Genomic DNA, 27,773 nt, shown 5'->3' on the forward strand with positions numbered 1-27,773 from the left:
CAAGATGTGTAAACAGCGAAGAAACTGTCTTTGTAACCGACTTTCGACTTCAAAATGATCAAGACGACAAACTTCACGTATGGGGAAATTGTTGAAGACTTTAACCAAAGTCACTTGGAGAAAATTAAAATCAAATTAAGTAAAATTACCGCTAGTGAGCACCTCCCTTTGTTATGTTTTAGCTCAAGAACGAAAACCATTTTGTTCATTTTAAGTTTTCAGTCCGACCCTTGTCTATTGTATATGGTAACTTTTAGTGATCTCAAAGGTAGAAAAGAATATATATTATGCATGAAAACCCAACGACGCTGTGCGCGTCATAAACAGGTTAAAACTTCGCGGAGGCACCTTAAAAGTTACATAACCTTATGCAATATTACCTCATGCAATATTATGGAAAAATGGAAAAATCGACCCGCGACAGTTTGCGCGTTACATAACAAAGTATGCAATATCACCTTATGCAATATTATGGAAAAATGGAAAAATGGACCCGCAACAGTTTGCGCTTAGAGGCCACTCGACAACAGGTGCTCTTCTATTCATGTTACAAGCCATTTACGAGGTAGTAGATTGTGCTCATCTACGACCCGGGTCTGTTTTGGGTTGGGTCAGCCTGCTCAATTCGATCGTCTCTGACATTCACAATTTTCTATGGATCACAACCCGAGACTAAACCCTATTAAATGTAAAGAGATGTTAAATAACTTTATGTTATATCCTAACTTTACTCTCAGACCACTAGTCGTAGGCAACCACGGCAGAGAACGTGTATCGTCATGTTGACCACATATTTAAAAAAGCTTGGAAGTTTTCAAGTTTTTAGGTTTTCATTGTATCATAACTCGTTAATTCGGTGAGCTACTGCAAGAGAGTTTAATAAACTGTCATTATCATAGTAATATTACCTTACACAATATCACCTTATGCAAGGTAGTATTACGTAACATTCGGCGGCATCTGGCAAAGTTTGTAAGGAATCCTCTGTCCTATGGGGTTCGCCTGAGATCGTTTTAATCAGTTTTAAAAATATCTGACAGCGGTAGCTCGCCGGAAACGCTTAAAAATGAGGTTAAACGCAGCAGGCGTTGAAGGCTTTCTTAGTTCATTTCTTTCCTTTTTTAACTCTTTGTTTGAATTTACTGTTAAAATTGTCAACGATAGAGAACAATTGTAAGAAAGAAAAGGGAACCCTTCCTCAAAAGTGTGTTACGTGAGCGACAATCGTTTATGTCACAGTCTGATTATCTCTCTTTGGCAGATAAATCTTTCGATACCTAAAAGCAACTTAAGTCTATAGTTACATAACTGATTAGCCTTGAAAATTACTCTGCCAGTTTTGCAGGTCAGAACAGTGGAATCGCTCGGTTCCACCGAGTTCTTTTTGGAGAAAAAAAAAACAGTCTGTGGTACTTCTTTTAATTACATTATTAACTGATGTTAGGGTCTATTTATGCCATATTAAACCTTTGTGCTTTGTCAGTTCATTATGAAAACAGGTCGCGGACAACTTCGCTATTTTCGGCAAAAGAATCTCCAAGGCTAAAATGGGCAGACAGCCAAGCCTAAGAGATAACACAAACTGTCTGAAAAGTGTCTAAATTTGTATACACGTTATCCGGCGCGTGAGACATTTAATTGATCCTTGTCTTTTTGGCTTGAGTGGCACCATATAAATTTGGCAAACCAAAAGGCTCACCATCAATTTCCTTCAACTGCAAGACACACCTCTTAGACGGAAACAGTGCTCTTTGCACGACTTTGTGAAGCGGATTTCAAGATGTCTCATTCAAAACATGTTAGTGAATTGTAGTTTACATAAAATAGAAAAGGCGGGTTAAGTGCCTCTCTGGTAAATCTTTTTCTCCTGACAGATTTTGATAATTTTCTTCCAATATTCAGGTTTTAGCCGATACCATGAAGATGACATGGCTTATGGAGGGCTGTGTCAATGGTCATGCGTTCACCATCGAAGGAGAAGGCACTGGCAAACCTTACGAGTAAGTCTGTGTGAGATAAAGATCAACCTGTTAATTTTCGTTTTGCCTGGAGGCATTGCTGGTCTAACCAAAGCAAATTTGATTATTTCAGTTGTGTTTCTTGCTGCCGTTTGTGTCATCTGCGTATGGCTGTCTTGGAAAAAGGAGTCTATAAATCCAAGTCTCATATAGGAACTCGCCAGAGGTCATTTTACGCAAGTCACTTATGTGATGAAAACGCACCAAAATAGTCATATGCTAGTGATTTCGTTGATATAATACTACCATATCGAACATATTCTCCATCTGAATATTTCAGAGGCAAACAAACAGGGACGTTCCGTGTTACACAGGGCGGACCCCTTCCATTTGCCGTTGACATAGTGGCACCGACCTTGAAGTATGGATTTAAATGTTTTATGAAGTACCCTGCTGATATTCCTGACTATTTCAAGCAAGCATTTCCCGAGGGTCTGATATACGACAGGAAATTAACATTTGAAGATGGAGGGTGTGCCACGGCCACCGTGGAAATGAGGTGAGTAATTCCTCACTATTTAACTGTTAATTAGCTTTTTAACTTGCAGACTGCACAAAAATCTTTGAGTTACGTCTGTGAATGATCGAAAACAATAATCGTGTAAATTTTCTTGCATAGTCTGCAACACTACACAAAGATTTGGGATCGATGTGAAAATGTGAAAATTCACGACGGATTTCCATATTGAAGAACATCACAGAAGCTTCAAAAGTGCAGTATACCAGCGATACCGGTTACTTTTAAAATATAATGAGGGAAAACTCGGTTTGTACAAATTGACCTAATTTTTTTACATTCGTCTAACATAGTAATCTAAACTGTTGATATAGAGGTTTTTTTCCCACTAAAATCTTGTTACCTCGTAAGGCAAACTCAAATTGTATGTTTAACCATTTTGCGTTCTGAAATGCTTCCTACTTTGACAGCCTCAAAGGCAACACTCTTGTGCACAAGACCAATTTTCAAGGAGGCAACTTTCCCATCGACGGGCCTGTCATGCAAAACAAGACGCTTGGCTGGGAACCAACCTCGGAGAAAATGACTCCTTGTGATGGAACAATCAAGGGAGACACTATCATGTACCTTTTGGTCGAAGGAGGGAAAATGCTGAAATGCCGATATGAAAACAATTACAGGTAATTACGTTGGCTTCGACTGCTGTGTAGAGACATGTATCTGACTTGATCTTAACGGGTTTCTCTCCCGAGTCCCCAAAAAGTCACCAACTGTTATGTAACTTATGTAACTTTGCAGTATAAATTCAGTCCATTGTTTTGAAATTACTTAATAAGAAGCGGCGAACATAACTTTTATATTCAGAAAATGACTCCTTGTGATGGAACAATCAAGGGAGACACTATCATGTACCTTTTGGTCGAGGGAGGGAAAATGCTGAAATGTCGATATGAAAATAATTACAGGTAATTACGTTGGCTTCGACTGCTGTGTAGAGACATGTAAACATATATTCAGAAGCAGTGCACCCGAACGTTTAGTGTCACCTCTGAGGTTTGCACGTTTTGTTCATTCGCCAAGTTTCCGAATTTTGGGATCATAACTTTTCAACAGCATCGGATTACATAACTGCAAAGCGGGATAAAAAGGCCAGTTGTGGACATTTGTCTGAAATTATTTTGATCGTTTACGATTATAATTATGACTCGAACGCTCTCTTCGGAAACCTTCTTCATCTTTGTGGTTACCAAGGCGTCGAAGTAGATGACTTGATATCTATACTGCTCATTTTAATCAAAAATAACCGATCATTTTTTATTTTTTTTCTCCAGAGCCAAGAAGGTGATTCACGAGATGCCACCGAGCCATTTTGTGGATCTCCGCCTTGTGAAAACCAACCTTGATAAGGAAGGTTTGAAGTTTCAACTGGAAGAACATGCCGTAGCAAGAATCCTCGAGGTTTGAGGATTACTGGGGAGTCACTATCATTGTGAGTCTCGACATTGTTTGTAAAACAACATGAGATGAATAAAGAAGAGCGTTTTCAACCTCAAATGTACGTCGGTCATACATGTTTTTAAACTTTCGCCTGATTATGCGGAGTTATGAAAAAAAACGAATCGAATCCCTGCCGTTATTATTAGTTGCTTGCAGAAAGTGCATAAAGTTCGCTTCACAGTTGTCAAGGCCCAAATTTTTTTCCTATACTGACCTATGGTGATTACATAATTTTGATTTCAACTTTATAAATCATTCAAATCTAGAAGATATGAGGATTGGTGCCAAAAAGAAATTTTAAGCTCAGCTGTCCCAGAAAACAATTCACTTTTCGACCTCCAGACAATTTCCCAAGAAAAGATAATATGAGTTCGAGAAATTTAAACCTTCGTACATGTAAACACTAAATTGATTCATGCAACTCTTCATGAAGAAACTCTTCCCCTGTTGGACCTATTGAACGAGATGACCTCCATTGTTGAGCCAAGATTCGTATCACCTTAGTAAAGTTAATTCACAAATCCCCCGCTTTGGCCAATAAGATTGTAAAATTTTGAAGAAGACAAAAACCTTGAGTATGAAATAGAGGATATTATATGGCTGCGCAGAGATAAGAAATTTGTCTTCCAGTGTTTAAAAACATTCCACGAGTGAGCGAACATGTTTTCTCAAACTCATTTATAATGCACGAGGTCATTAACTAATTGTGTGGCCTCATTTGAGTCACATGGATGCCCCTTGATACCCGGTAAAGAACAGATCCAAACACGCGTGATTAGATATCCAAACACGTGTGTTTGGAAATCAATTTCCAAAATAATGCAGTACTTGAACAAATGTTTATTAATATTATAGTAATCATTCTTTGTAGTTACCATTTGCGTTTACATTGCAATTCAAGAACATTCCAGAATTTAACTGATTTAACATTCCACGTACACTGCCTTCACCTTCCAAAAGTTCACTGTTAGTACTCGTGGTTTCCGTTACGCTACTAGATGAGCAAGATCCAAGTGGTTTAGACACTTTAACACAAAAATTGCAAATGGGACGCCAATGCAAAGTGTGACTGCTTTCAATGAATGAAGTGAAAAAACATAACATCTTTCATGATACTGACTAACAACCATGCACAAGCGACAATGAAAAAAAACAACACAAATACTGAATATTAACGTGGACGTTCTGTTTTTGTGTTTATTGTTAATAAATTAGGCCCTTTTGAGGAGCCATTTCATAAACTCGAGCTTCATGTTTCAGCAGGATTTTCAAACACTCGAAAACAACAAAAACACTCGGCCTTCGGCTTCGTGTTTTCATTAGCTTTCTCGTGTTTGGAAACCCTGATGAAACTCTCGCCCTCTCTTATGAAATATTGCATCTTTACCGTGTGAAGATATCACTTTTCGCGTGAAAGCTTATAATTACTTAGTGTTCATTGGTTTCGTTGAGGGATTTCATTCTCTATTCAATGCAAATCTCGCTCTGTCTCTACCTTTAGCTTGGCAAGTGCAAACGCGAAAGCCTGAATTTTAAAAAAAATGAAAATTTCTCTTATCACCAGCACCACCAAAATCAGAAGCCTTTTTCATGGAAAACTCAGGGGGTGGGGAAGGGATCTTCTCCAGACCCCAAAAGAAAGGGGAAACCCGAATGCCAATAATAACTTGCTGGTAGATTAAAACATTAACACTGAAACCCACACTACATCTCAAATGACAGTTTTTTATTCCATATCAACTGGGGGTCAGTGGTCTGAGGATGAATCTAAGCATCGTATCGATTATTTTGAATGTTTAGCATGTTTTCTTACCTTGAGAGCATTCTGCTTAGATATTCAGAATTCTCATCTGAAAGCCATGATTGACAATACCACTGCTATATCCTATATTAAGAGGCTGTCTCTCTTATTTCCACCCGGTCAATTTTGCGTCAAAAATAATTTTTCCTGAAAATTTGTTAACAGAAAGACTTTACCTAGGAAAGACCTAAATTAGATTTAGTTTGATTCGAAATAATTTTCTGACTGCATTACGGGCCATAATTATTTCCCAGTCCGTAGGGACCGTCGCAACGTCTCGAAAATTGAAAAATAGGCATATTTTGTAACGTTGTAAAATATTTGATTCGCATAGTTAAGCCACAGAATTTATATCAGATTGCATAAAAACCTTTCTAGTTTGCCAAGAAAGTTAGAATTTGCCCTCTCAACAAATTTGAAAAGGCGAATTTTAGCATATTCTGACCACTAGAAATCGCCATCGGCCGATGGCCGTAAATAACCTTGATTTAGACGCTAAGTTTTGGGATTTGGGACCTGGTTGACGATTCTATCTTACACAGCCGTTAAGTTTAGACCTTTATAGGCAAAAATATGCAAAAACCCCTGTACGTTTTCGATTTTTCAAAAGTTATGACCGTTTGAATCAGCACATCTACGAGCATTCGCGATTTTTTCACCTACACCAAAATCGAACAACTAGGGCAGATTTCGTCATAAATACAGCTTACCCGCTTTGCAGCCCGGCTTCATGGCTCACCTCAGAATTTTTCTAATAACCAAATTGGTGAAATCCATGATAACTTCAACAAATAGCTTGGTATTGCCTTCGAAAAGTAGGCGGCATCCAGCGTGATTCGTGGTATCAAAACAAATGCCGGAATTGGCCACATTTCGCGGTGAATCACCCATTTAACATCGCTGCAGAGCTGTATTTTTTCAAAAATCAGAATATAAACTCTCCATGTCTGGAAGCTGAGGGAGAAATGAAGGTTTTAGGCTTCTGAAGTGAAGAAATAATCGCTTAAATTTAGATCCAGTTCGATGTTATACTGTTCTCACAAAGGTCCGCACAAAAGTAGACCGCTGATAGCTTGTGCCGTACGTTGTGCCATATGGTTTTGTTTTGTATCCCAAAGTAATATTTGGGCAGAAAAAGTTTGGATGAAAAGAATAAATGCTTTTACCTGGAGTTTGATATCATATAATTAATAAATCAATTTCAAATATCCTGTGCTTGCTTCTCTCGGTTCCGCGTCGATTGTGTCCACAGAACAGCAACCTGTCAATAGCCGGAGAAATCATGGGTTTATGTGAAATTTCAGATATTCCTCGCTTCCCAAACTGGTGAACTGGACTAACCTCTAAGCAAATACCTCCAAAATTAAGCGGTCGGCATCTGTCGATACTCTTCTTTGACTCGTTGTTGCGAACTAAACTCGAAAACTAAAGCCATGTTTCGCGCTTAATGTCCCGTTGAAACTTTGGATTGCAGCTGCATTCTCTTCAAGAATCTGTCATAGAACTCCACTTGTAAGTCTATGTGTCGAAGTTTGGCGTTTTGGAATTTAAAGCTGAACGATTGCACTATCGCGCATAACAGAGGTCTGCATTAATCATTGCGGGTGAACCCGCTAACCCTTTATTTTTTTTGGAAGGCCTGCAAGTGTAGTATGGCATGCAAGTGCTTTTTCGAAACCAGAGAGGCTTCAGTCTGTAGCGAGTCTTCAGCGAGGTTGTTAAAGCTTTCATTGGACAGAGGATACGCATTGACGAAACACCCAGTGAAGGGAACAACAGCTGCAGTAAGAACAGTAGACGAATCAAAGAACGCTCTGTATAAATAGGATTGAGCATTTTAGTAGCTTCCACAACTTCGATTCGAATATGGAGATATCGGTCCGAGAGTTTGGAAATGTTATGGCATCGGTAAAGGGAAGTACATTCCATATGACCTAATTTATATCAAGCACCAAGGTCAAACGTCCCTTCAAACCATAGAATCTCAAGGGTTTTATGATCCTCCTGAAAAGCGTGTGGTCAAGCGTCGTTCAAAGGGCAGCAAGGAAACAGAGAGTACAACGTCATTGTTTGAATGCTCTGTGTTTGGATGTGTTGAAGTGTTCGAAACCTTTTCGCAGCTGGAGCTGCACCTGGACGTTGGAAAGCATACAGTCAGCAGGTTAAAGCCAGTATGATGCAATCAAAAGGGACTGGGCCCTTAAGTTCTCGTCGATAGATACCGCTGGTATCGAGTGTTCGAGCTGTTCGTTAGATTCTAGTACACCACTCACTTCTCCCGTGGATACTTCGCCCCACTCGTCTTTACGAACAGGATGGGCCGTAAGCAAACCAAGGGGCAGCGTTAGATTTTCAGAGAAGGTAAAAGAATACCTAACGGCATGGTTTACACTTGGAGAAAGAACTGGGCGAAAGGCCGACCCCGCCCAAGTTGCAGTGGACATGCGAAATGCGAAAAATGAATCAAATGCACGTTTGTTCACTAGAGAACAGTAGCTGACAAAGAACCAAGTTCAGAGCTTTTTCTCCCGGCTAGCAGCAATGCGGCGAAAAGATCAGGGTGTGATCGGGATATCACTGGATGAGGAGGAAGATATCCAATGCGTCCAGGAAAATTACGAGAGATAAGATCTGGTAGACAAAGTTAACAAAGAGATCAAAGTCTCACATCCAATCTGCTACGATACGTAGGACCTCTGTGAACGTTACCACAATGACACACTTCAGAAATTCAATGTGGTTTTGTTGAGAGCCATCTGTAGTCATTTTGAGATCCCTGTAAAATTGAGAGACAAAAATCAGATCCTCATAGACAAACTGTCGGACGTGATTAGTGATTGTCAGTGTGTTTCTCAGTAGACTTATGTAAACAATGTCTTATACGGTGGCTGAAAGTGTAGAATATGCTCTACAGATACAAACTACCTTTACTTCCGATATCAAGTTCTGACGGCGTTGTTATAGTGTAATATATTATAATATCTAGTAGTCAGTGAAATGTTTTGATGAAATCGATTGAAAATTTACCAAAAGCAACTCTTATAACATTTGTTCATACGAAGCATGTGTCAAGTTTTTAACACGGTGGTAGCCGATTTCTCCGGCTATTGACAGGTTGCTGTTCTGTGGACACAATCGACGCGGAACCGAGAGAAGCAAGCACAGGATATTTGAAATTGATTTATTAATTATATGATATCAAACTCCAGGTAAAAGCATTTATTCTTTTCATCCAAAATTTTTCTGCCAAAATATTACTTTGGGATACAAAACAAAACCATATGGCACAACGTACGGCACAAGCTATCAGCGGTCTACTTTTGTGCGGACCTTTGTGAGAACAGTATAACATCGAACTGGATCTAAATTTAAGCGATTATTTCTTCACTTCAGAAGCCTAAAACCTTCATTTCTCCCTCAGCTTCCAGACATGGAGAGTTTATATTCTGATTTTTGAAAAAATACAGCTCTGCAGCGATGTTAAATGGGTGATTCACCGCGAAATGTGGCCAATTCCGGCATTTGTTTTGATACCACGAATCACGCTGGATGCCGCCTACTTTTCGAAGGCAATACCAAGCTATTTGTTGAAGTTATCATGGATTTCACCAATTTGGTTATTAGAAAAATTCTGAGGTGAGCCATGAAGCCGGGCTGCAAAGCGGGTAAGCTGTATTTATGACGAAATCTGCCCTAGTGGTTCGATTTTGGTGTAGGTGAAAAAATCGCGAATGCTCGTAGATGTGCTGATTCAAACGGTCATAACTTTTGAAAAATCGAAAACGTACAGGGGTTTTTGCATATTTTTGCCTATAAAGGTCTAAACTTAACGGCTGTGTAAGATAGAATCGTCAACCAGGTCCCAAATCCCAAAACTTAGCGTCTAAATCAAGGTTATTTACGGCCATCGGCCGATGGCGATTTCTAGTGGTCAGAATATGCTAAAATTCGCCTTTTCAAATTTGTTGAGAGGGCAAATTCTAACTTTCTTGGCAAACTAGAAAGGTTTTTAAGCAATCTGATATAAATTCTGTGGCTTAACTATGCGAATCAAATATTTTACAACGTTACAAAATATGCCTATTTTTCAATTTTCGAGACGTTGCGACGGTCCCTACGGACTGGGAAATAATTATGGCCCGTAATGCAGGCAGAAATTATTTCGAATCAAACCAAACCTAATTTAGGTCTTTCCTAGGTAAAGTCTTTCTGTTAACAGATTTTCAGGCAAAATTATTTTTGACGCAAAATTGACCGGGTGGAAATAAGAGAGACAGCCTCTTAATAGCATAGATGGTCGAAGTGTCTTATGTAATGGAATTAGCCGGGAATTAGTGTTATGGTGTGCCAAACACAATATACAATATATGGGTCACACTGCAATACACATTCCTGGGAAACAAAATGTACTGGCTGATAAAGAGTCAAGGGTAAAGAAATCTGACTTTGAATGGAAACTTTATCCCTTAATCCCTAATTGTTTGAATCCATAACATTCCTTTGGGGAAAGTCTTTAATAGACCTGTTTGCTTCCAGGTTATACTGTCAATTAAAACCTTTTGTTTCCTGGAAACCAGACCCAGAGGCGAAGGCTATTGATGTCTTCTCTCTTGACTGGAACGATCAAAATCTTTACACCTTTCTTCCATTTGCTCTCATAAACAGGGTACTTCAAATTGTTCCAATGTGGACAACCCAAGTTTGGATTCCCAGACTTCGACGTCTTTTAATAGATCATTCACTTGTCCTTCCCAAGCATCCAAGGAGCTTGATCCTTCTATTCAGTCAGGGAAAAGCACATCCTCTTCAAAAGACACTAACTCTTCTCGCATGCAAGTCATCAGGAACTCTCACACAGCAAGAGGCATTTTGCAAAAAGCTGCCAAAATCATTTTGCACTCTTAGAAAGGGAGTACACAGAAGGAGTATTCCATTTACCTCAAGAAGTGGTTGTTCTCGTGCCCTTCAAAGCCACTCCAACACAAGCTTTAGATTTTATGATGGATCTTTTTTAACCAGGCCCGGGCTACAATGCTACGAAGACAGTTAGATCTTCCTTATCTCAGGTATTACCTATTTCTTCAGGAGTTCATTTGGAGAACTACCAGTTATGAAGCACTTTCTTAAAGGGGTTTTTCAGCAAAAACCTGCTTTAGCAAGATATACTGTCACCTGGGACCCCTCTAGGTTGTTAAACAATTTGAAGACTTTGACTCCAGTTAAGGAATCAACATTGAAATTGTTCACATAAAAAATTGCTGCAATGTTATCAGCACAGAGAGGTGCCAATTTATCCAATTCTTGGACGTTTAAAACTTGTTGTTGGACGTACTCAATTGGACACAAACTAAAGCAAACCAAACCTAGACACGAGCTGGAGTTCCCAGGTTATCCTTTAGACACTAGTCTCTGTGTTGTTGTTATTATAAAAGAATATTTAGAACGTACCAAACACTTTCGTAAGGGTATAACAAGTCTATTTGTTACATATTATGTTAAACCATACAAAGCAGCTACCAAGAGTACTGTATCTCGTTAGATTAAGAGCACTTTTGGTATTGACATAAGTCGTTTTAAACCTCATAGTGTTAGGGCATCATCAACCAGTGCAGCTGCACTGGCTAAGGTACTTCTTGATATCATTCTCCGAACTGCTGGTTGGTCAGGACACTGCACCTTTGCAACTTATTACTAAAAACCAATCCGAGAACATGATAATTTAGCACAAGTTAAAGCTTGATGGTAATTCTTATGAGTCATCGCGAGGTATTAGGGATCACATGCCCACCCTTACTTGCGTATGAAATAAACCCACCCAATTTATAATTTTTTTCGCCTTTCAAAGTTGATTTTACAATCTCATGTGATGCCTAGAACTGCATGATGACTCAACTGAATTCCTATCAAACTTCAACTTGCAAATAAGTCTCGTTTAACGCTCAATTTATTAAGCTCCTTATTTAAAACGGTCGGAATTTGCTCAATGAACTAATTTGATAATTGGCTGTCACTCTAATTAAATCGCTGAGTGTTTGAAGTCAGCAGGGCAAAGAAAATTAATAAATTTCAGATGTTTTTATATTTTTCTGCTTCCAAACACCTTATTCTATGAAATCAATCGGAGTTTTTAATGGTCTTATCTGGATTTGAGCAATATCAAACAAGAAAGAAAGTACTCTTGGTCAATTTCAGAAAGCTCTCAAAGAAGTGTTTATAAATGATTATAAATGACGAACCCCTGAATAAACGAAAATCAAACTGAAATAATATATATACACCTTACATATCACACAGTTTAAGAATACAAAAGACTTTTGCAGCGTGATACGAGGACCGGGCTTTTAAACTACTGAAATTTTCGATGTCGTAAGAGGGCCTTTTGCAGCTTTGACTATGGAGAGCTCAAAAATTTTATTTTCACGTATCTCCAGAAAATAATGTGATTTTATTTACCTGCTACAAAAGATAATTTATTGGGAAAAGTTTGAGGGAAAACTTTGTTCCCATGCGAAATGCCCTGGACCGCCTTTACAGAGACCTTAAGTATTACATCTCGATTTAAATTGGAAGAATTGAAAAAGATCTTCCCAAGTAGAAATTGTTTTCGAAAGTTTTGGTCGAGAGGATATTGCACATGCAATGAACCAACGCGAAGAATAACACACGATTGTACCAAACATGAAATAAAAGAGATTCTCATTAAAAGCAATACAATAAGACATTATGACAGTAAGACTGGAGATATAAAAATGTAATACTTCGATCATGAGTAAAAATATGGTTGCGTTTAATTAGATTTCATTCTTTTGAAATTCAGGCTTTCATGTTTGTACTTCAATTAAAGCTGGTGCCAAGCTAAAAGCAGAGACAGAGCGAGATTTGTATCGAATAAAGAATGAAATCTCCCAACGAAACCTATGATGCAAAACACCAATGAAATACCAAGTAGTTATACGCTTTCACACGAAAAGTGAAATCTTCACATGGTAAAGATAACATGTTCGCTCACTCGCGAAATATTTTTAAACACTGGAAGACAAATTTCTTATCTCTGTGCGGCCATGTAATATCATTTATTTCATACCCAAGGTTTTTGTCTTGTTCAAAATTGTAAAATCTTATTGGCCGAAGCAGGGAATTTGTGAATTGACTTTATTTAGGTGTTACGACTCTTGGTTCAACGACGGAGGTCATCCCACACAATTACTCCAACAAGGGGAGAGTTTATTCATGGAGAGCTGCATGAATCAATATAGTGTTTAAGGGTAGGAAGTTTAAAGTTCCTTGAACTCATATTATCTTTTCATGGGAAAGTGTCTAGAGGTTGAAAAGTAAAGTGATTTATAAAGTTGAAATCAAAATTACGTAATCACCATAGGTCAGTGTAAGAAAAATTTGGGCCTTGACAGCTGTAAAGCGAACTTTATGCACTTTCTGCAAGCAACGAATAATAACGGCAGGGATTTGGTTCTTTCCCTTTCATAACTCCTCATAATCAGTCGAAAGTTTAAAAACATGGAAAACCGACGTACATTTGAGATTGAAAATGCTCTTCTTTATTCTTCCTATGTTGTTGCATAAGCAATGTTGAAATTCACAATGATAGTGACTGTCCTGTAATCCTCAAGCTTCGAGGATTCCTGCCACAACATGTTCTTCCAGTTGAAACTTCAAACCTTCTTTATCCAGGTTGGTTCTGACAAGGCGGAGATCCAGAAAATGGCTCGGTGGCATCTTGTGTATCACCTTCTTGGCTTTGGCGGGAAAAAAAACAAACAAAAACAAGAATGATCCGTGAGTTCTCGCTGAAATGAGAAGTTTAGAAATTAAGTCATCTACTTCGACGCTCTGGTAACCTCAAAGATGAAGATAGTTTCCGAACAGTGCGTTCGAGTTGTAATTAATCAAAATAAAGTAAAATAATTCGGGTGCACTGCTTCTGAATATATGTGTACATGTCTATACACAGCAGTCGAAGCCATTGTAATTACCTTTAATTGTTTTCATATCGACATTTCAGCATTTTCACTCCTTCGACAAAAAGGTACATGATAGTGTCTCCCTTGATTGTTCCATCACAAGGAGTCATTTTCTCCGAGGTTGGTTCTCAGCCAAGCGTCTTGTTTTGCATGACAGGCCCGTCGATGGGAAAGTTGTCTCCTTGGAAATTGGTCTTGTGAACAAGAGTGTTGCCTTTGAGGCTGTCAAAGTAGGAAGCATTTCAGAACGCAAAATGATTAAAACATACATTTTGAGTCCACCTTACGAGATAACAAGATCTCAATGGAAAAAAAAAACCCTCTAAATCAACAGGTTCGATTACTATGATAGAAGCCAAAAATAAGCCGCAAAGGAACAAAATGACGAATGTAAAAAAAAATTTAGGCTAGTTTTGAGGCTTCCATGATGTCTTTCATCATGGAAATCCGTCGTGAATCTTTGTGCAGTGTTGCAGAATATGCAAGAAAATTTATATGATTTTTGTTTTTTGGTCATTCACAGGTGATACTCTTAATTAGAAACGTTCTCTTATGTATCAAAGACCTTTGTGCAATCTGCAAGTTTAAATAGTAAAGAATTACTCACCTCATTTTCACAGAGGCCGTGGCGCACCCTCCATCTTGAAATGTTAATTTCCTGTCGTATGTCAAACCCTCGGGAAATGCTTGCTCGTAATAGTCAGAAATATCAGCGGGGTACTTCATAAAACATTTGAATCCATACTTCAAGGTCGGTGCCACTATGTCACTATTGTACCCTTGACTATCAGTCTGCGTGCATTTTTTACGTCATTTTGAAGCATTTTCGGTGAGCTACCGCTGTTAGTTTTTTTTTTTAACTTCTGAAACGATCTCAGGCGAACCTTTTAGAGCAGATGATTCATTAAAAACTTTGCCAGATGCCGCCGAATGTTATATAATACTACATTGCATAATACTATGTAACTTTTAAGGTGCCTCCGTGAAGTTTTAGCTGTAATCTTTCGATACCTAGGGGCAACTTAAGTCTATAGTTACATAACTTATTAACCTTGAAACTTACTCTGTCAGTTTTGCAGGCCAGAACTTTGGAATCGCTCGGTTCGACCGATTTCCATCTCGGAAAAAAAAACAGTCTGTAATACTTCTAATACTACATCATTAACTTTTGTTGGGTAAATTTAGAGTCTGTTCATGCCATATTGAACCTTCGTGCTTTGTCAGTTCATTATGAAAACAGGTCACGGACAACGTTGCTATTTTTGGCAAAAGAATTCCCAAGGTTAAAATGGGCAGACGTCTAAGCTTAAGAGATTACAAAAACTGTCGGAAAAGGGCGCAAATTTGTGTACACATTATCCGGAGGATGAGAGATTTAATTGATCATTGTCTGTTTGGGTTGAATGGCACCATATAAATTTAGCAAACCAAGGCGAGTCGCTATCAGTTTCATTCAGCTGCAAGACACACCTCTTGGGCGGTAACAGTGCTCGTTTCTCGACTTTGCGAAGCGGATTTTAAGATGTCTCATTCAAAACATGTAAGTGAATTGTAGTTTACATAGCTAATTTAATAGGCGGGTTAAGTGCTTCTCTAGAAAATCTTTTTCTCCTAACGGTTTTTTGATAATTTTCTTCCAATATTCAGGTTTTAGCCGATACCATGAAGATGACGTGGCTTATGGAGGGCTGTGTTAATGGTCATGCGTTTATCATCGAAGGAGAAGGCACTGGCAAACCTTACGAGTAAGTTTGTGTCAGATAACGATCGACCTTTTCTCCTTTAGCGCGGATACATTGCTGGTCTGAGCAAAGCAAATTTGATTATTTCAGTTGTGTTTCTTGCGGCCGTTTGTGTCATCTGCGTATGGCTGTCTTGGAATAAGGGGTAGATCGATCCAAGCTTCATATACTAACTAGTCCAGAATTCATTGTACGTAAGTCACTTATGTGATGAAAACGCAGCAAAATAGTCATGTGCTAGTGATTTTCGTTTATAAAATACTACCATATCGAAAATACTCTCCATCTGAATATTTCAGAGGCAAATAAGCAGGGACGTTCCGTGTTACAAAGGGCGGACCCTTTCCATTTGCCGTTGACATAGTGGCACCAACCTTGAAGTATGGATTCAAATGTTTTATGAAGTACCCTGCTGATATTCCTGACTATTTCAAGCAAGCATTTCCCGAGGGTCTGACATACGACAGGAAATTAACATTTGAAGATGGAGGGTGTGCCACGGCCACCGTGGAAATGAGGTGAGTAATTCCTCACTATTTAACTGTTGATCAGCTTTTTAACTTGTAGATTGCACAAAGATCTTTGAGTTACGTCTGTGAATGATCGAAAACAAAAATCATTTAAATTTTCTTGCATAATCTGCAACACTACACAAAGATTTGGGCTCGTTGTGACAAAGTGAAAGTTCACGACGGATTTCCATAATGAAGAGGATCGTGGAAGCTTCAAAAGCGCAGTAAACTGGCAATAACCGGTTAATTTTCAAAATAATTGGGCAAAACTCAGTTTGTATAAACTAGCCTTCATTTTTTTACATTCGTCACTTTCTTCCTTTCAGGCTAAGTTTTCTTTCAACATAGTAATCTAACCTGTTGATTGAGAGTTTTTTTTTCCATTAAAATCTTGTTACCTCGTAAGGTGGATTCAAAATGTATGTTTTAATCATTCTGCGTTCTGAAATGCTTCCTACTTTGACAGCCTCAAAAGCAACAATCTTGTGCACAAGACCAATTTCCAAGGAGGCAACTTTCCCATCGACCGGCCTGTCATGCAAAACAAGACTCTTGGCTGGGAACCAACCTCGGAGAAAATGACTCCTTGTGATGGAACAATCAAGGGAGACACTATCATGTACCTTTTGGTCGAAGGAGGGAAAATGCTGAAATGTCGATATGAAAATAATTACAGGTGATTACGTTGGCTTCGACTGCTGTGTACAGACATGTAAACGTATATTTAGAAGCAGTGCACCTGAATGTTTAGAGTCACCTCCATGGTTTGCTTGTGTTTTCATTCGCCAAATTCGCTTAAATTTCCGATCATAACAGCATCGGATTACATACCTGCAAAGCTAGATAAAGGTCCATTGTGGACATTTCCCTGAGATTATTTTGATCGCTTTCTATCATAATTACAATGCTCCTTATTTCAGCGAGAAATCACGGATCAATTTTGATTTTTTTCTCCAGAGCCAAGAAGGTGACACACGAGATGCCACCGAGCCATTTTGTGGATCTTCGCCTTGTGAAAACCAACCTGGATAAGGAAGGTTTGAAGTTTCAATTGGAAGAACATGCCGTGGCACGAATCCTCGAGGTTTGAGGATTACTGGGGAGTCACTATCATTTTGAGTCTCGACATTGTTTGTAAAACAACATGAGATGAATAAAGAAGAGCGTTTTCAACCTCAAATGTACGTCAGTTTTACATGTTTTCAAACTTTCGATTGATTACGAGGAGTTATGAAAGAGAATGAACCAAATCCCTGCTGTTATTATTAGTTGCTTGCAGAAAGTGCGTTAAGTTCGCTTCACAGTTGTCAAGGCCCAAATATTTCCTACAATGACCTATGGTGATTATATAAATTTGATTTCAACTTTATAAATCATTTAGATCTTGAAGATATGAGGATTGGTGCCAGAAAGAAAATTCCAGCTCAGCTATCCCAGAAAACAATTTACTTTCCGACCTCCAGACACGTTGCCCGAGAAAAATAATATGAGTTCAAGAAACTTAAAACTTCCTACATGTAAACACTAAATTGATTCGCGCAGCTCTCCATGAATAAACTCTGCCCTTGTTGGACTAATTGAGCGGGATGACCTCCATTGTTGAGCCAAGATTACACTCGTTTTTTATTGCTCAAGTCCAGATCAGACCATCGAAAACTTCGCTTGATTTCTTCTAATATGATGTTTCGCAGCAGAAACACACTTACACTTGCACTTACTAATTTTCTTCGCCCTGCTGACTTCAAACTTTCAGCGATTTTGCTAGCATGGCAGGCGATTATGCAAATTATTCATAGAGTACACTCCGACCGTTCTACGTAAGTAGCTCGATAAATGCTAGATTTCACCATTTTAAGTTGAAAAGATAATATGAGAGAGCTTTTAGACCCCACCGATTGATACTCTTTATCCCAAAAAACCTTTTGAGATATTTGGGCATATTTTTGCCAAACCTAAGGATTCTGTCACGAAAGAACAACGAACCGACGCCATTTATTCTATTCCTTGCAATGAATGCGACAACGAATACATCGGACAGACCAAACATCAGTTTGATGCACATTTGAAATAGAATCAAAAAGCGGGTTCCTTTTTGAAAAAGGAAAATTCAGCTTTATCGGAGCACACATACCTAACTAACTATACATTTGGGTGGGATAAGTCTAAATTAATACCACTAATCGGCGTTACCACCAGCGCCTTCGTTAGGAAGCTTGGCATATTAACTCCGCCCTCGCTCCTTTAAATCGTGATTAAGACGGTTCACTTCCTGACGCTTATTTACACCTCTTCAGAAAAAAGGCAGCTAATCAGTGATCATATAAAAGGACCTCATGTTGCAGCGTTTAGATCACCCCTGATGAAGGCATTAGACAGGGGTGTCGAAACGTCGGGTCTATGAATTGTAAGTAACTTTTTCGGTTACATTCATTAAATCTTTAAACCAGAGAAGCATCAAACCATCTCTATCCTGAATTACTTCTCACGTCTAAATAACGCAGCGATTGCTCGGATTTCTGGCTGACAGGAACAGATGATATTTGGTCGTCACACCTGTCTGCATAACAGGGAATGAGCTTTCCAGGTCTGACATTAAGCGCTCTCCGAACGCGTAGGTCCTATTTTGTAAACTCAGAGTTCCCCTGATCTGTCTCCATTTCAATGCGGTATGCATTCTTTGGCAGAAACAACAGCATGGCCTCCGTTGCAGTATCTCCTGATTGACGTTATTGACGGACACAGAATACTGTTACAAATATCTTTTCCAGCCTGCGGCTCACAATGATCGTACCTCACGAGCTCGATTCCCTTGCGATGTCCGAGCTCTCGTAGGGATGATACTAGCTTATTGTTGTGATAGCAACCTACTGCAACCTCTTAGAAAGGGTTTTTTATTCCTAAATTTTGTAACTTCATGGTGACAAGGAAATTTTCAAGGACCGAAAGCACTGAAAACTAGTCTTCTTTACAGCAGTTAAGAAGGTATACTTAGCAGGTTACTTCTAGGCTTTCCTCTTGTCTTACAACAAAGGTATTCACATACTAATTGATTCCCCTCTAGATAAACTATTCTGCTTGCTTTTCCCGGAACTTCATCGCTAGGAGCTTCATTGCCCAGTCAACTACTACAATTGCTCCATCTCACTTCAAAGAATCAAGAATTTGCCGCTTGCACTGGTCCTGGTTTTCTGTTCTCAAGATATGCCCTCTCTATTCAAAGATCTTAGCGGCAGCATATTTTGCTTCATACACATGGTCTTCCGCTTGAACCTTACCCAACTGCATTGTGTACTCAGAAGTAGTACCTCTTACTACTTCAAGAACACTCTCCAGCTTCTCACAATCCACACACCTCCCCTTGTGGCTAATAACACTGACTTTCAGAAAGTATAGAGTCACAGCGTTGTAACTGCATACTTTCTGAAAGTCAGTGTCAACAGCATAGCTCAGTGCAAAGACCCCACAGTGATCGGCACATTTGCTATCATCCTTTTTGCAATGATTACGGTATGTAGTCTTGAAATACAACTTGCTCTCCTGCAGCCTCTCGCCAACTTCTTTACACCAATCCTGTTCTACTCTCATGCGTTCCAGTTCGTCTATCATCCGCCCCCACAGCTGCAGTATTTTCTAGACCCCAAAATCGGATTTCCTTTGTGTGGCCTCTTGAACTTCTAGTATTCTCCACATCTTTGCAATGGTTCATGTATTGATTAATAATGGTGCACTTAACCACTGTGCGCACCACGTTAGGTATGAAAAACTCTTAGCCGTTTTCGAGTTTGATGGTGCAAGTACCGTAGGCTGGTCTTCATAGTAATATAGCCTCATAGTGAACTCTAAGAAGTGGTCCAGCTGACGCTGTTACGTTGTTTACGGATTCTGTGACGCTGGATTTTTTCAGTAGACACTCCAGGCCCCTCACTCTTCGCCTGTGCTCTAGCCCTCTTTACTTGTCTATCGGAGGGGTTTTCAAATTTCAGATGTATGCATTTAAGCTCGTTGGCTGAGAATCTGTTAGCATCAATACTAAGTACCTAAAACTTAACTGATTTTGTGGGAGCATTCTGATAGGTGAACATAAGGGTTTGAAGGCCAACATCGATTGATGTCTTGCACTTCTGTTCATGGTCTACGACCGCTTGGATAACGCTTTACTATCTCATGGAGCCATGACATCGCACACCAGCTGGCACGCTTCCCCAGCTTTTTGAACAAATCCACATTTTTCAGGAAAGGTGCATTTTTCCCAACAATTTGGGATTCTAAATGTGTAATCCTGAGCTTTTGTATAGCATCGGCAAGGCTATCATGCATGCACTGAAGACTTGAACTGAATCTTAGACATTTCCCCTCGCCGGTCTGAAATCCTGTATTTCTATATATGCTTTCGTCAAACGGCTGAAAGAGTCCACATTTCATCACTGATGCTATGTGATAGCCTGTAAGACATTGGTCTAATAGGTGAGGACATGGCTAGTTTGAACATTTCTAGAGCAGCATCTCTGCCTGGTCTTCGATAAAAGATCTAAGTTTTAGATGAATGTTTACACATAAGCTGGGCAACATGCTCTCAGTCAACTGGGTGCGAGTGATTAAAACTAGCAGGGGCGAGCGAGAAACCACGCGAGAGAAAGACATCGCGTCTCTACACTCAGATGCTTGCATCAAGATTTTCGCCGAGAGCCTTGTACGCGGGCTAACTATTTTAGCACCAGGAACATCTGTTTTGTAGTTTACAAAATATCAACAAAAACTGAATCAATACAAACCGATATATCTTTCAATGTGTCTTGCAATTTACTTACCCAAAAGGCAGCTACCTCGAGATCCTTAATACAGGCAAGACACCAGTAAGCTATGATTACTAAAGTTAAGGCATATATTTGAACTACGGATGAAGACGTGAATGTGAAAGCGATCTTCGCAGTAATGAATACTTCTTGAACAGTGGTGTACTAGGACCTGAAAAAAATTCAGGCCAATAGTGGATTTGAACCCGTGACCTTTGCGAAACCGGTGCAGTGCTCTACCAACTGAGCTAAAATGCCAGTTGGGAGCTGGCCATTATTTTGGATCAAAATAAACCCGTGAAGTGGTGAATAAACGACTGTGAATATTGGAAAGTCATATCTTTGAACTGCGGGGAAAAAAGACGTGGATATGAAAGTGAACTTCGAAGTAATGAACACTGCTTGTGCAGTAGTGTTCTTAACTGCAGTGTTCACTACCTGAGCAGTGGTGAACACTACTGCTTAAGGCATTTCCTTCACAGAAGCTTTGTGCTTGTTGCTTGTTGCGGTAGTTGATACAAAAAATTTGGACGTAGGGAAAAGTAAATTAATACACGAACAAGCAATTGGGAAGAGAACGGTAGACATTGGTTGAAATTAGCCACTTATTTTAAATCACTTGTTCCTACCTGAACCTACTCCGACCGTTCTACATGAGTAGCTCAATAAACTAAGAGTTAAACGAGACTTGCCTATTAGTTGAAGTTTGATGGTTATTCTATTGAGTCATCATGAGGTGCCTTGGATCACATTCCCACCCTTACTTGCTTATGATCGTGAAATAAACCCACCCAATTTAAGATTTGTTCGGGTTTTAAAGTTCATTTCTGGGGTTGGATTGCGCAATCTTATGTGACTAGCACCTCATGATGACTCATTAGAATTACCATCAAACTTCAACTAATAGGCAAGTCTCGTTTAACTCTTAGTTTATTGAGCTACTCATGTAGAACGGTCGGAGTTTGCTCAATGACCTAATTTGATAATTGTCTGTCACGCTAGCAAAATCGCTGAAATTTTGAAGTCACCAGGGCGAAGAAAAATAATAAGTGCAAGATGTTTTGATATTTCTCTGCGCCAAACATCTTATTAGAAGAGATCAAGCGGAGATTTTGATGGTCTGATCTGGACTTGAGAAACAAGAAAGAAAGCGTACTTTTGACCAATTTCAGAAAGCAGTCAAATGACGATCCTCTGAATAAACGAATATCAAAATTCAAATTCTTTTCATACACCTTACATGTCACACAGTTTAAGAATACAAAATATTTTTTTTCCTGCATGCGGTGTGGTACGAGGACTGGGCTTTTCAACTTTTGAAATTTTCGATTTTGCAAGAGGTCAAAAAAGGGCCTTTTGCAGAATGGCCTATTGAGAGCTCAAAAAATTTATTTTAACGTATTTGGAGAAACTAACGTGGTTTTATTTACTTGCTACCAAAGATCATTTATTGGGCAAAGTTTGAGGGAAAACTTTGTTCCGATGCAAAATGCCCTAGACCGCTCTTACACAGACCGAAAGTATTACATCTCGATTTAAATTGGAAGTATTGAAAAGGATCTTCCAAAGCAGAAATTTTATTCAGAAGTTTTCGTCTAGAGTATATTGCACATTCAATGAACCACTGCGAAGAAAAGAACATGTTTGTACCAAACATGAAATAAAGAAATTCTCATTAAAAGCAATACGATAAGACATTATGACAGTAGAACTAGAGATATAAAAATGTAATACTTCGATCATGAGTAAAAATATGGTTGCGTTTAATAATAATAATAATAAAGACTTTATTTTACGAGGGTAACACATAATAGCATAGCTAATAAGCTTGTGGCCCTCACTCAGAAATAATTACAATATAAAAACTAGTATAATACAATATAAAAATAGAAACTAATATAATATAATATAATTACAAGATAAGTAAAGAAACTAAAAAGGAAACTATACACAAAAATGACTTAAAAATTGTTGCTGCGAAAAAATATTAGTCCACATATTGTGCTTAAAGCACCTTATGCTGTCCGCCATCCGTATGCGCAGTGGTATCTCGTTCCAAATTTTGGTTCCGGTGACGAGAAAAGTGCGCCCGCCTTCAGTTTCCCTGTTATATCTGGGGCACAGTACATTAAAGTTTGAATAGCGCGTAGTTCTTGAATGTCTTGAGTTGTTGATCGGAATATGCTCGTTTAAATAGCTAGGTAGTGCACCGTGGATTCGTTTAAACATTATCGACGCTTTGTCAATCTTACACTTCTCGTAAAAAGGAATCCATTTCAGTCTATTAAAGAGTTCTACGGATGGAGCCATCCGCTCTGCGTAAAGGATGACTCTAGCATTTAATTAGTTTTCATTTTTTTAAAATTCAGGCTTTTACGTTTGCACTTCGGTTAAAGCCGGTGTCAAGCTAAAAGTAGAGACAGAGCGAGATTTGTATCGAATACAGAATAAAATCCGTCAGCGAAACCTATGATACAAAACACCAATGAATTAGCAAATAATTACAAGATTTCACGCGAAAAGTGATATCTTCACACGCTAAAGATAACATGTTCGCTCACTCGTGAAATATTTTTAAACACTGGAAGACAAATTTCTTATCTCTGCACGGCCATGTAATATCCTCTAATTCATACTCAAGGTTTTTTTCTTGTTCGAAATTTTAGAATATTATTGGCCGAAGCGGGGAATTTGTGAATTGACTTTATTAAAGTGATACGAATCTTGGCTCATTAATGGAGATCATCCCGCTCAATTAGTCCAACAAGGAAAGAGTTTATTCATGGAGTGCTGCACGAATCAATTTCGTGTTTACATGTAGGAAGTTTTAAATCTCGTGAACTCATATTATTTTTTCTTGGGAAAGAGTCTGGAAGTCGAAAAGTGAAGTGTTTTCTGGGATAGCTGAGCTGGAATTTTCTTTTTGGTACCATAATTCCTTGAAATCAGTTGAAAGTTCATAACTACACAAAACCAACTTTCAATTGAGATTTAAATTCTGTTCTTAATTCACCTCACCTCGTTGTTCATGCCATACTGAAAATTGACAATAGCAGTGATCCCCTTGCAATTCTAAAAATTCGGGGATTCTTGAAACAGCATGTTCTTTCATTTGAAACTTCAAACCTTCCCTATCAAGGTTGTCTGACGAGGCGGAGATCCACAAAATGGCGCTGGGGAAAAAATCAAGTACGACTTGCGATTATCTCGCTAAAACGAGAGGTCAACTGAGAGATCCTGAGTCATCTGCTCTGACGCCTTGGTAACCTTGCAGACCGAAGTAAATCTAACGGTAGTAATTTTGGTAGACTCCTTTCTTTGTCTTTACCATTCAACCCCAAAGGTGAAATTCGTATTTCTCCAGTCAAACAGCAATTTATTTCGTTACGAAGAAGTAGTATAGAGAGTTTTAGGACTGTTATTGATTGGTAACATTTCGAGTCGATAAGTTCCCTGTTTTTTACGACAGGCCCGCCGGTGGGAAAGATTGGTCATATGCACAAGAGTGTTGCCTTTGAGGCTTTCAAAGTACAAACCATTTCAGTACACAGAATGAGTGAAATATACACTATAAGGCCACCGAACGAGGTAACAAGTTCAAAATGGAAAAAACATCTAATCAACAGTTTACCATGTGTGCTGGTTATACAAAAAGAATTAATAAGCCTGAAAGGGACGAACACAGTCGCGAATAATTGTGAACGAATCAATAGAATACAGACTGTTAGTAATCTTTTGAAATGATGCAACAGGACCAAAGATAAGACTACAAAATTTACTCTACATAACATTATTTTGCCTTGGATATCCCTTTAAAATATATTTTATAAACATGAATATCGGCGATAAATTTTCGCATTTTCACATATATCGAGCCAAAATGTGTGTTGAGTGTAATACATATGACGGAAAATTTAAAGACTTTAGGCAAAAGTAATTAAGATGACGCAAGAAATATAATTCTCGCTCAGTTTATCTGAGAGAAAAATGGTTTTTCTTCTTATTGAGCACTTGTTTAATTTGACTCACTGAGACTTTCAATTGTAAATTCTAAAAAGGAATTTAGCAAAGCGACAAACTGATGGGTATGATGTTTAATTTTAAATTTTGCTTTTAAAAAAGAATTAAAGGTATGAAAAACGGATCCCGCCCCATGTTATATAATTTTACTCCGTGTACTATTAAGTAACTGTTGGAGACTAAACCAAAGCTTTCAGTCAAGTACGCAATGTATATTTTGCATTGTTTTTTCTCATAGAAATATTCAAATATAGCTCCATAGCATTTTCCTGGTTATTAGTACGAAAATGCAACGGAAAAAGTTCATAAATATGCTTTAAAGGTGTGAAAAGACGGATCCCACCCCATGTTATATAGTTTTATTCCGTGTAATATTATGTAACTGAAATATTTAAGTATAGCTCGTTGCATTTTCTTGGCTATTAGTACGAAAATGCAACGAAAACGTTAATAAATATGTTTTTAAAAAAACTTAAATAAAAATTGTTATTCTTCTCTATTAAAAAACTATTTTTAGTTTGTTCAGTTGTTCTTGCCTCAAAAATCGAGATCATCTGTCTTTACTCAAGCCTCTCACAAACAAACGTCCTCACGTTTCCATTTGGCAATATGTTCTGCTCGGGTAGGTTTTAAAGGCGAATGTTTTCCTCCTTTTTGAAATGACAGAAATATAGCCAAAAGACAACGGAACAGAAGCTAAACTGTGGGGAGCCCTGACCAGAAATAAAAAAAAAATTAATAACTATACAAAACCAACTTTCAATTAAGGTTAAAATGGCGCTTTGTGCTCGCCTCACGTACGTGCGGTAGTCATGTTGATATTGACAATTCACAATGGTTATGATTCCCTTGTACTCCTCAAACTTCTAAGATTCTTGCCGCGGCATTTTCTTGTGGTTAAAACTTCAAACCTTCCTTTTTCTTGTGGTTAAAACTTCAAACCTTCCTTATCGTGGTTGGTCTTGACGAGGCGGAGATCCACAAAATGGCTGTGTGATAATGAAAAAATTAAGAACGATCCATTATTTTCTCGTTGAAATGAGATGTGTAGATATTGAGTCTTCCACTTATGCTCTAAGCCCAGGTAACAGTTTCTAAACAGTGCGTTTAAGCTGAAATCATGATTGTAAGCGATCAAAATAAAATCTGAGAGGTGTCCACAGCTGAAGCTTTATCAAGCTTGGCAATTGTATAATCCGATGCTACCGGAAAGTAATGATCACATAATTCGGAAATTTAAGCGAGTTTAGGCCAATGAAAGAACGAGCAAATCTCGGAGGCGACTTTCAACATTCGAATACACTGCTTCTGAATATATTTTGCCAACCCATAGTTTGTACTTCAACGATGCATGTGTCACCCAACAGTCATTTTTCCATTTTAGTTCAGACAATATTTCGGTCGACTCTTTCGTCGATAACTAACCTTTCAACCTCAGGAATGAAATTCGTATTTCTTTGAAATAGTGAGAATTTCCTATCACTGTCAACACCTTCAAGAAGTTAAGTTCGCCGCTTCTTATTACGTAATTTCATAATACATAACAGTTGGTGACTTTTCAGGGACTCGGGAGGGAAATCCATCAAGATCAAGTCAGATACATGTCTGTACACAGCAGTCGAAGCCAACGTAATTACCTGTAATAGTTTTAATACCAACATCAGCAATTTCACTCCTTCAAACATCAGGTACATGATAGTGTCTTCCCTGATTATTCCTTCACAAGGAGTCATTTTCTCCGAGGTTGGTTCCCAGCCATGCGTCCTGTTTTGCATGACAGGCCCGTCGATGGGAAAGTTGCCTCTTTCACAATTGGTTTTGTGCACGAGAGGGTTGCCTCTGTGTAAAACACATTTCAGAACGCAAAATAAGTAAAACATAAATGAGCAGCTGTGTAAGAAAAATTTTGATTCCACCCACAGGCGGCCCAAGATCCAACTGTGATATGATCATCTTGCGCAATAACGGTCATGGCGGAATTATAAGAGTTTGTATGGGACTGTACGACCGCTCTAAGGAATGAACAAAAACGTCAATTTCTTAATAAAAATACCTCACCTTACTTCCACAGCGTATCGCTTGTTATCTGACCGCTTACTTTGATGAAAAAAACCCATTTTGGCGAGTTGTCCATTTCGGGGTTTTCTACGTACATAAGAAAAGCCCTTAGGTACATAAAATCAAAGTGTTCTGTGAGCAAACTCGTGAATTGACACATGATTTTTTGGATTATGTTTAATGTTATCTGGTTTAGGGAATTTTGTGGTCGATTGTCATATCTAGAGTACGAGCAGTAGTTCAGTGTTCGCTAATATAGCAAAGAAACAAAGTAACGTTGGGATAAGAAGGCATCACAATTGAAATGACAAGGGTGGATGATGTCATGTGTTTTAAAAGTATATCATTTTTGTTTCTGGTTCAAAAGAAAGGGTTGGAAGTAAATGTGGGTGAAAAGTGAAATTTACTGTCTATCATTGTAAATAATAGAAAATCAAGGCAATACTGTCTTAATGAAAACATTAACGATTCCCTCTTTATCAAATGAGACAAACGGGAACGAGTTTTGAGTGATATAACTAAGCCAAGACTGTCACCGTCATTTTGGATCTCCGTCTAGGTAGATTTTAGTCACGTGCTAGGCAACGTATAATAAATAACAAGATAGAATTTCATTTCAGGCCTATTTATTAATTTTGTGGTGTATAACTTTCGCATTTTAGTACGTAATATGTATTTTGAATCTTCAAATTGTCTTGAAACTTAAAAGAAAATTGTTCTTTAAAAATTCACTGAAAATCGGTAGCTAAAATTGTTTGTTTAGGTGTTATTTGATTTTCGTGTTAACTTGTAATTTCGTTAGTCGCAGGCATCTTTTGTTGCTTCACACAGGTTAAACACCTGATACGAAGCGTAATGATCGATTTTGTCCTCAATCTCACGCCATAACAGAAAAG

General features: G+C 38.5%; 3 protein-coding genes across 4 annotated transcripts; 2 read left to right on the forward strand and 1 right to left on the reverse strand.

Annotated features, from left to right (window-relative positions):
- Positions 1-1,468: 1,468 nt before the first annotated feature.
- LOC149051117 (GFP-like fluorescent chromoprotein amFP486) lies at positions 1,469-4,029 on the forward strand. Its single transcript, XM_089196049.1, has 5 exons — positions 1,469-1,798; positions 1,903-2,000; positions 2,299-2,517; positions 2,946-3,155; positions 3,807-4,029. The coding sequence occupies exons 1-5, from the start codon at positions 1,781-1,783 to the stop codon at positions 3,937-3,939; spliced, it is 678 nt and encodes a 225-aa protein (XP_089052175.1). The 5' UTR covers positions 1,469-1,780; the 3' UTR covers positions 3,940-4,029.
- Positions 4,030-12,995: 8,966 nt separating this feature from the next.
- LOC149051118 (GFP-like fluorescent chromoprotein amFP486) lies at positions 12,996-14,483 on the reverse strand. Of its 2 annotated transcripts, none has more exons than XM_089196051.1 (3): positions 14,360-14,483; positions 13,765-13,974; positions 12,996-13,519 (listed from the first exon to the last, which is right to left on the reverse strand). In XM_089196051.1, exons 1-2 carry the CDS (start codon positions 14,476-14,478, stop codon positions 13,881-13,883), a joined length of 213 nt encoding a protein of 70 aa, XP_089052177.1. In that variant the 5' UTR covers positions 14,479-14,483; the 3' UTR covers positions 12,996-13,519; positions 13,765-13,880. The 2 variants fall into 2 exon arrangements, with proteins under 2 accessions (XP_089052177.1, XP_089052176.1); XM_089196050.1 differs by having other exon boundaries at positions 12,996-13,578.
- A 534-nt stretch (positions 14,484-15,017) lies between these two features.
- LOC113685563 (GFP-like fluorescent chromoprotein amFP486) lies at positions 15,018-17,186 on the forward strand. Its single transcript, XM_089196055.1, is given in 5 exon segments — positions 15,018-15,292; positions 15,400-15,497; positions 15,794-16,012; positions 16,473-16,682; positions 16,964-17,186. Coding segments are annotated over 5 exon segments (678 nt in total). The 5' UTR covers positions 15,018-15,274; the 3' UTR covers positions 17,097-17,186.
- The last annotated feature ends 10,587 nt before the right edge of the window (positions 17,187-27,773 follow it).

This window comes from Pocillopora damicornis, chromosome 2 (assembly GCF_964200805.1).
Source record: "Pocillopora damicornis chromosome 2, jaPocDami1.2, whole genome shotgun sequence".
NCBI lineage: Eukaryota > Metazoa > Cnidaria > Anthozoa > Scleractinia > Pocilloporidae > Pocillopora > Pocillopora damicornis.

Coding starts and splice junctions, on each gene's coding strand:
- LOC149051118 (XM_089196051.1), bottom strand. CDS start 14,478: ATGAAGTACCCCGCTGATATTTCTGACTATTACGAGCAAGCATTTCCC. Junction 13,975..14,359: donor ACGGCCTCTGTGAAAATGAG/GTGAGTAATTCT, acceptor CTACTTTGACAG/CCTCAAAGGCAACACTCTTG.
- LOC149051117 (XM_089196049.1), top strand. Junction 2,518..2,945: donor ACGGCCACCGTGGAAATGAG/GTGAGTAATTCC, acceptor CTACTTTGACAG/CCTCAAAGGCAACACTCTTG. Junction 3,156..3,806: donor CGATATGAAAACAATTACAG/GTAATTACGTTG, acceptor TTTTTTCTCCAG/AGCCAAGAAGGTGATTCACG.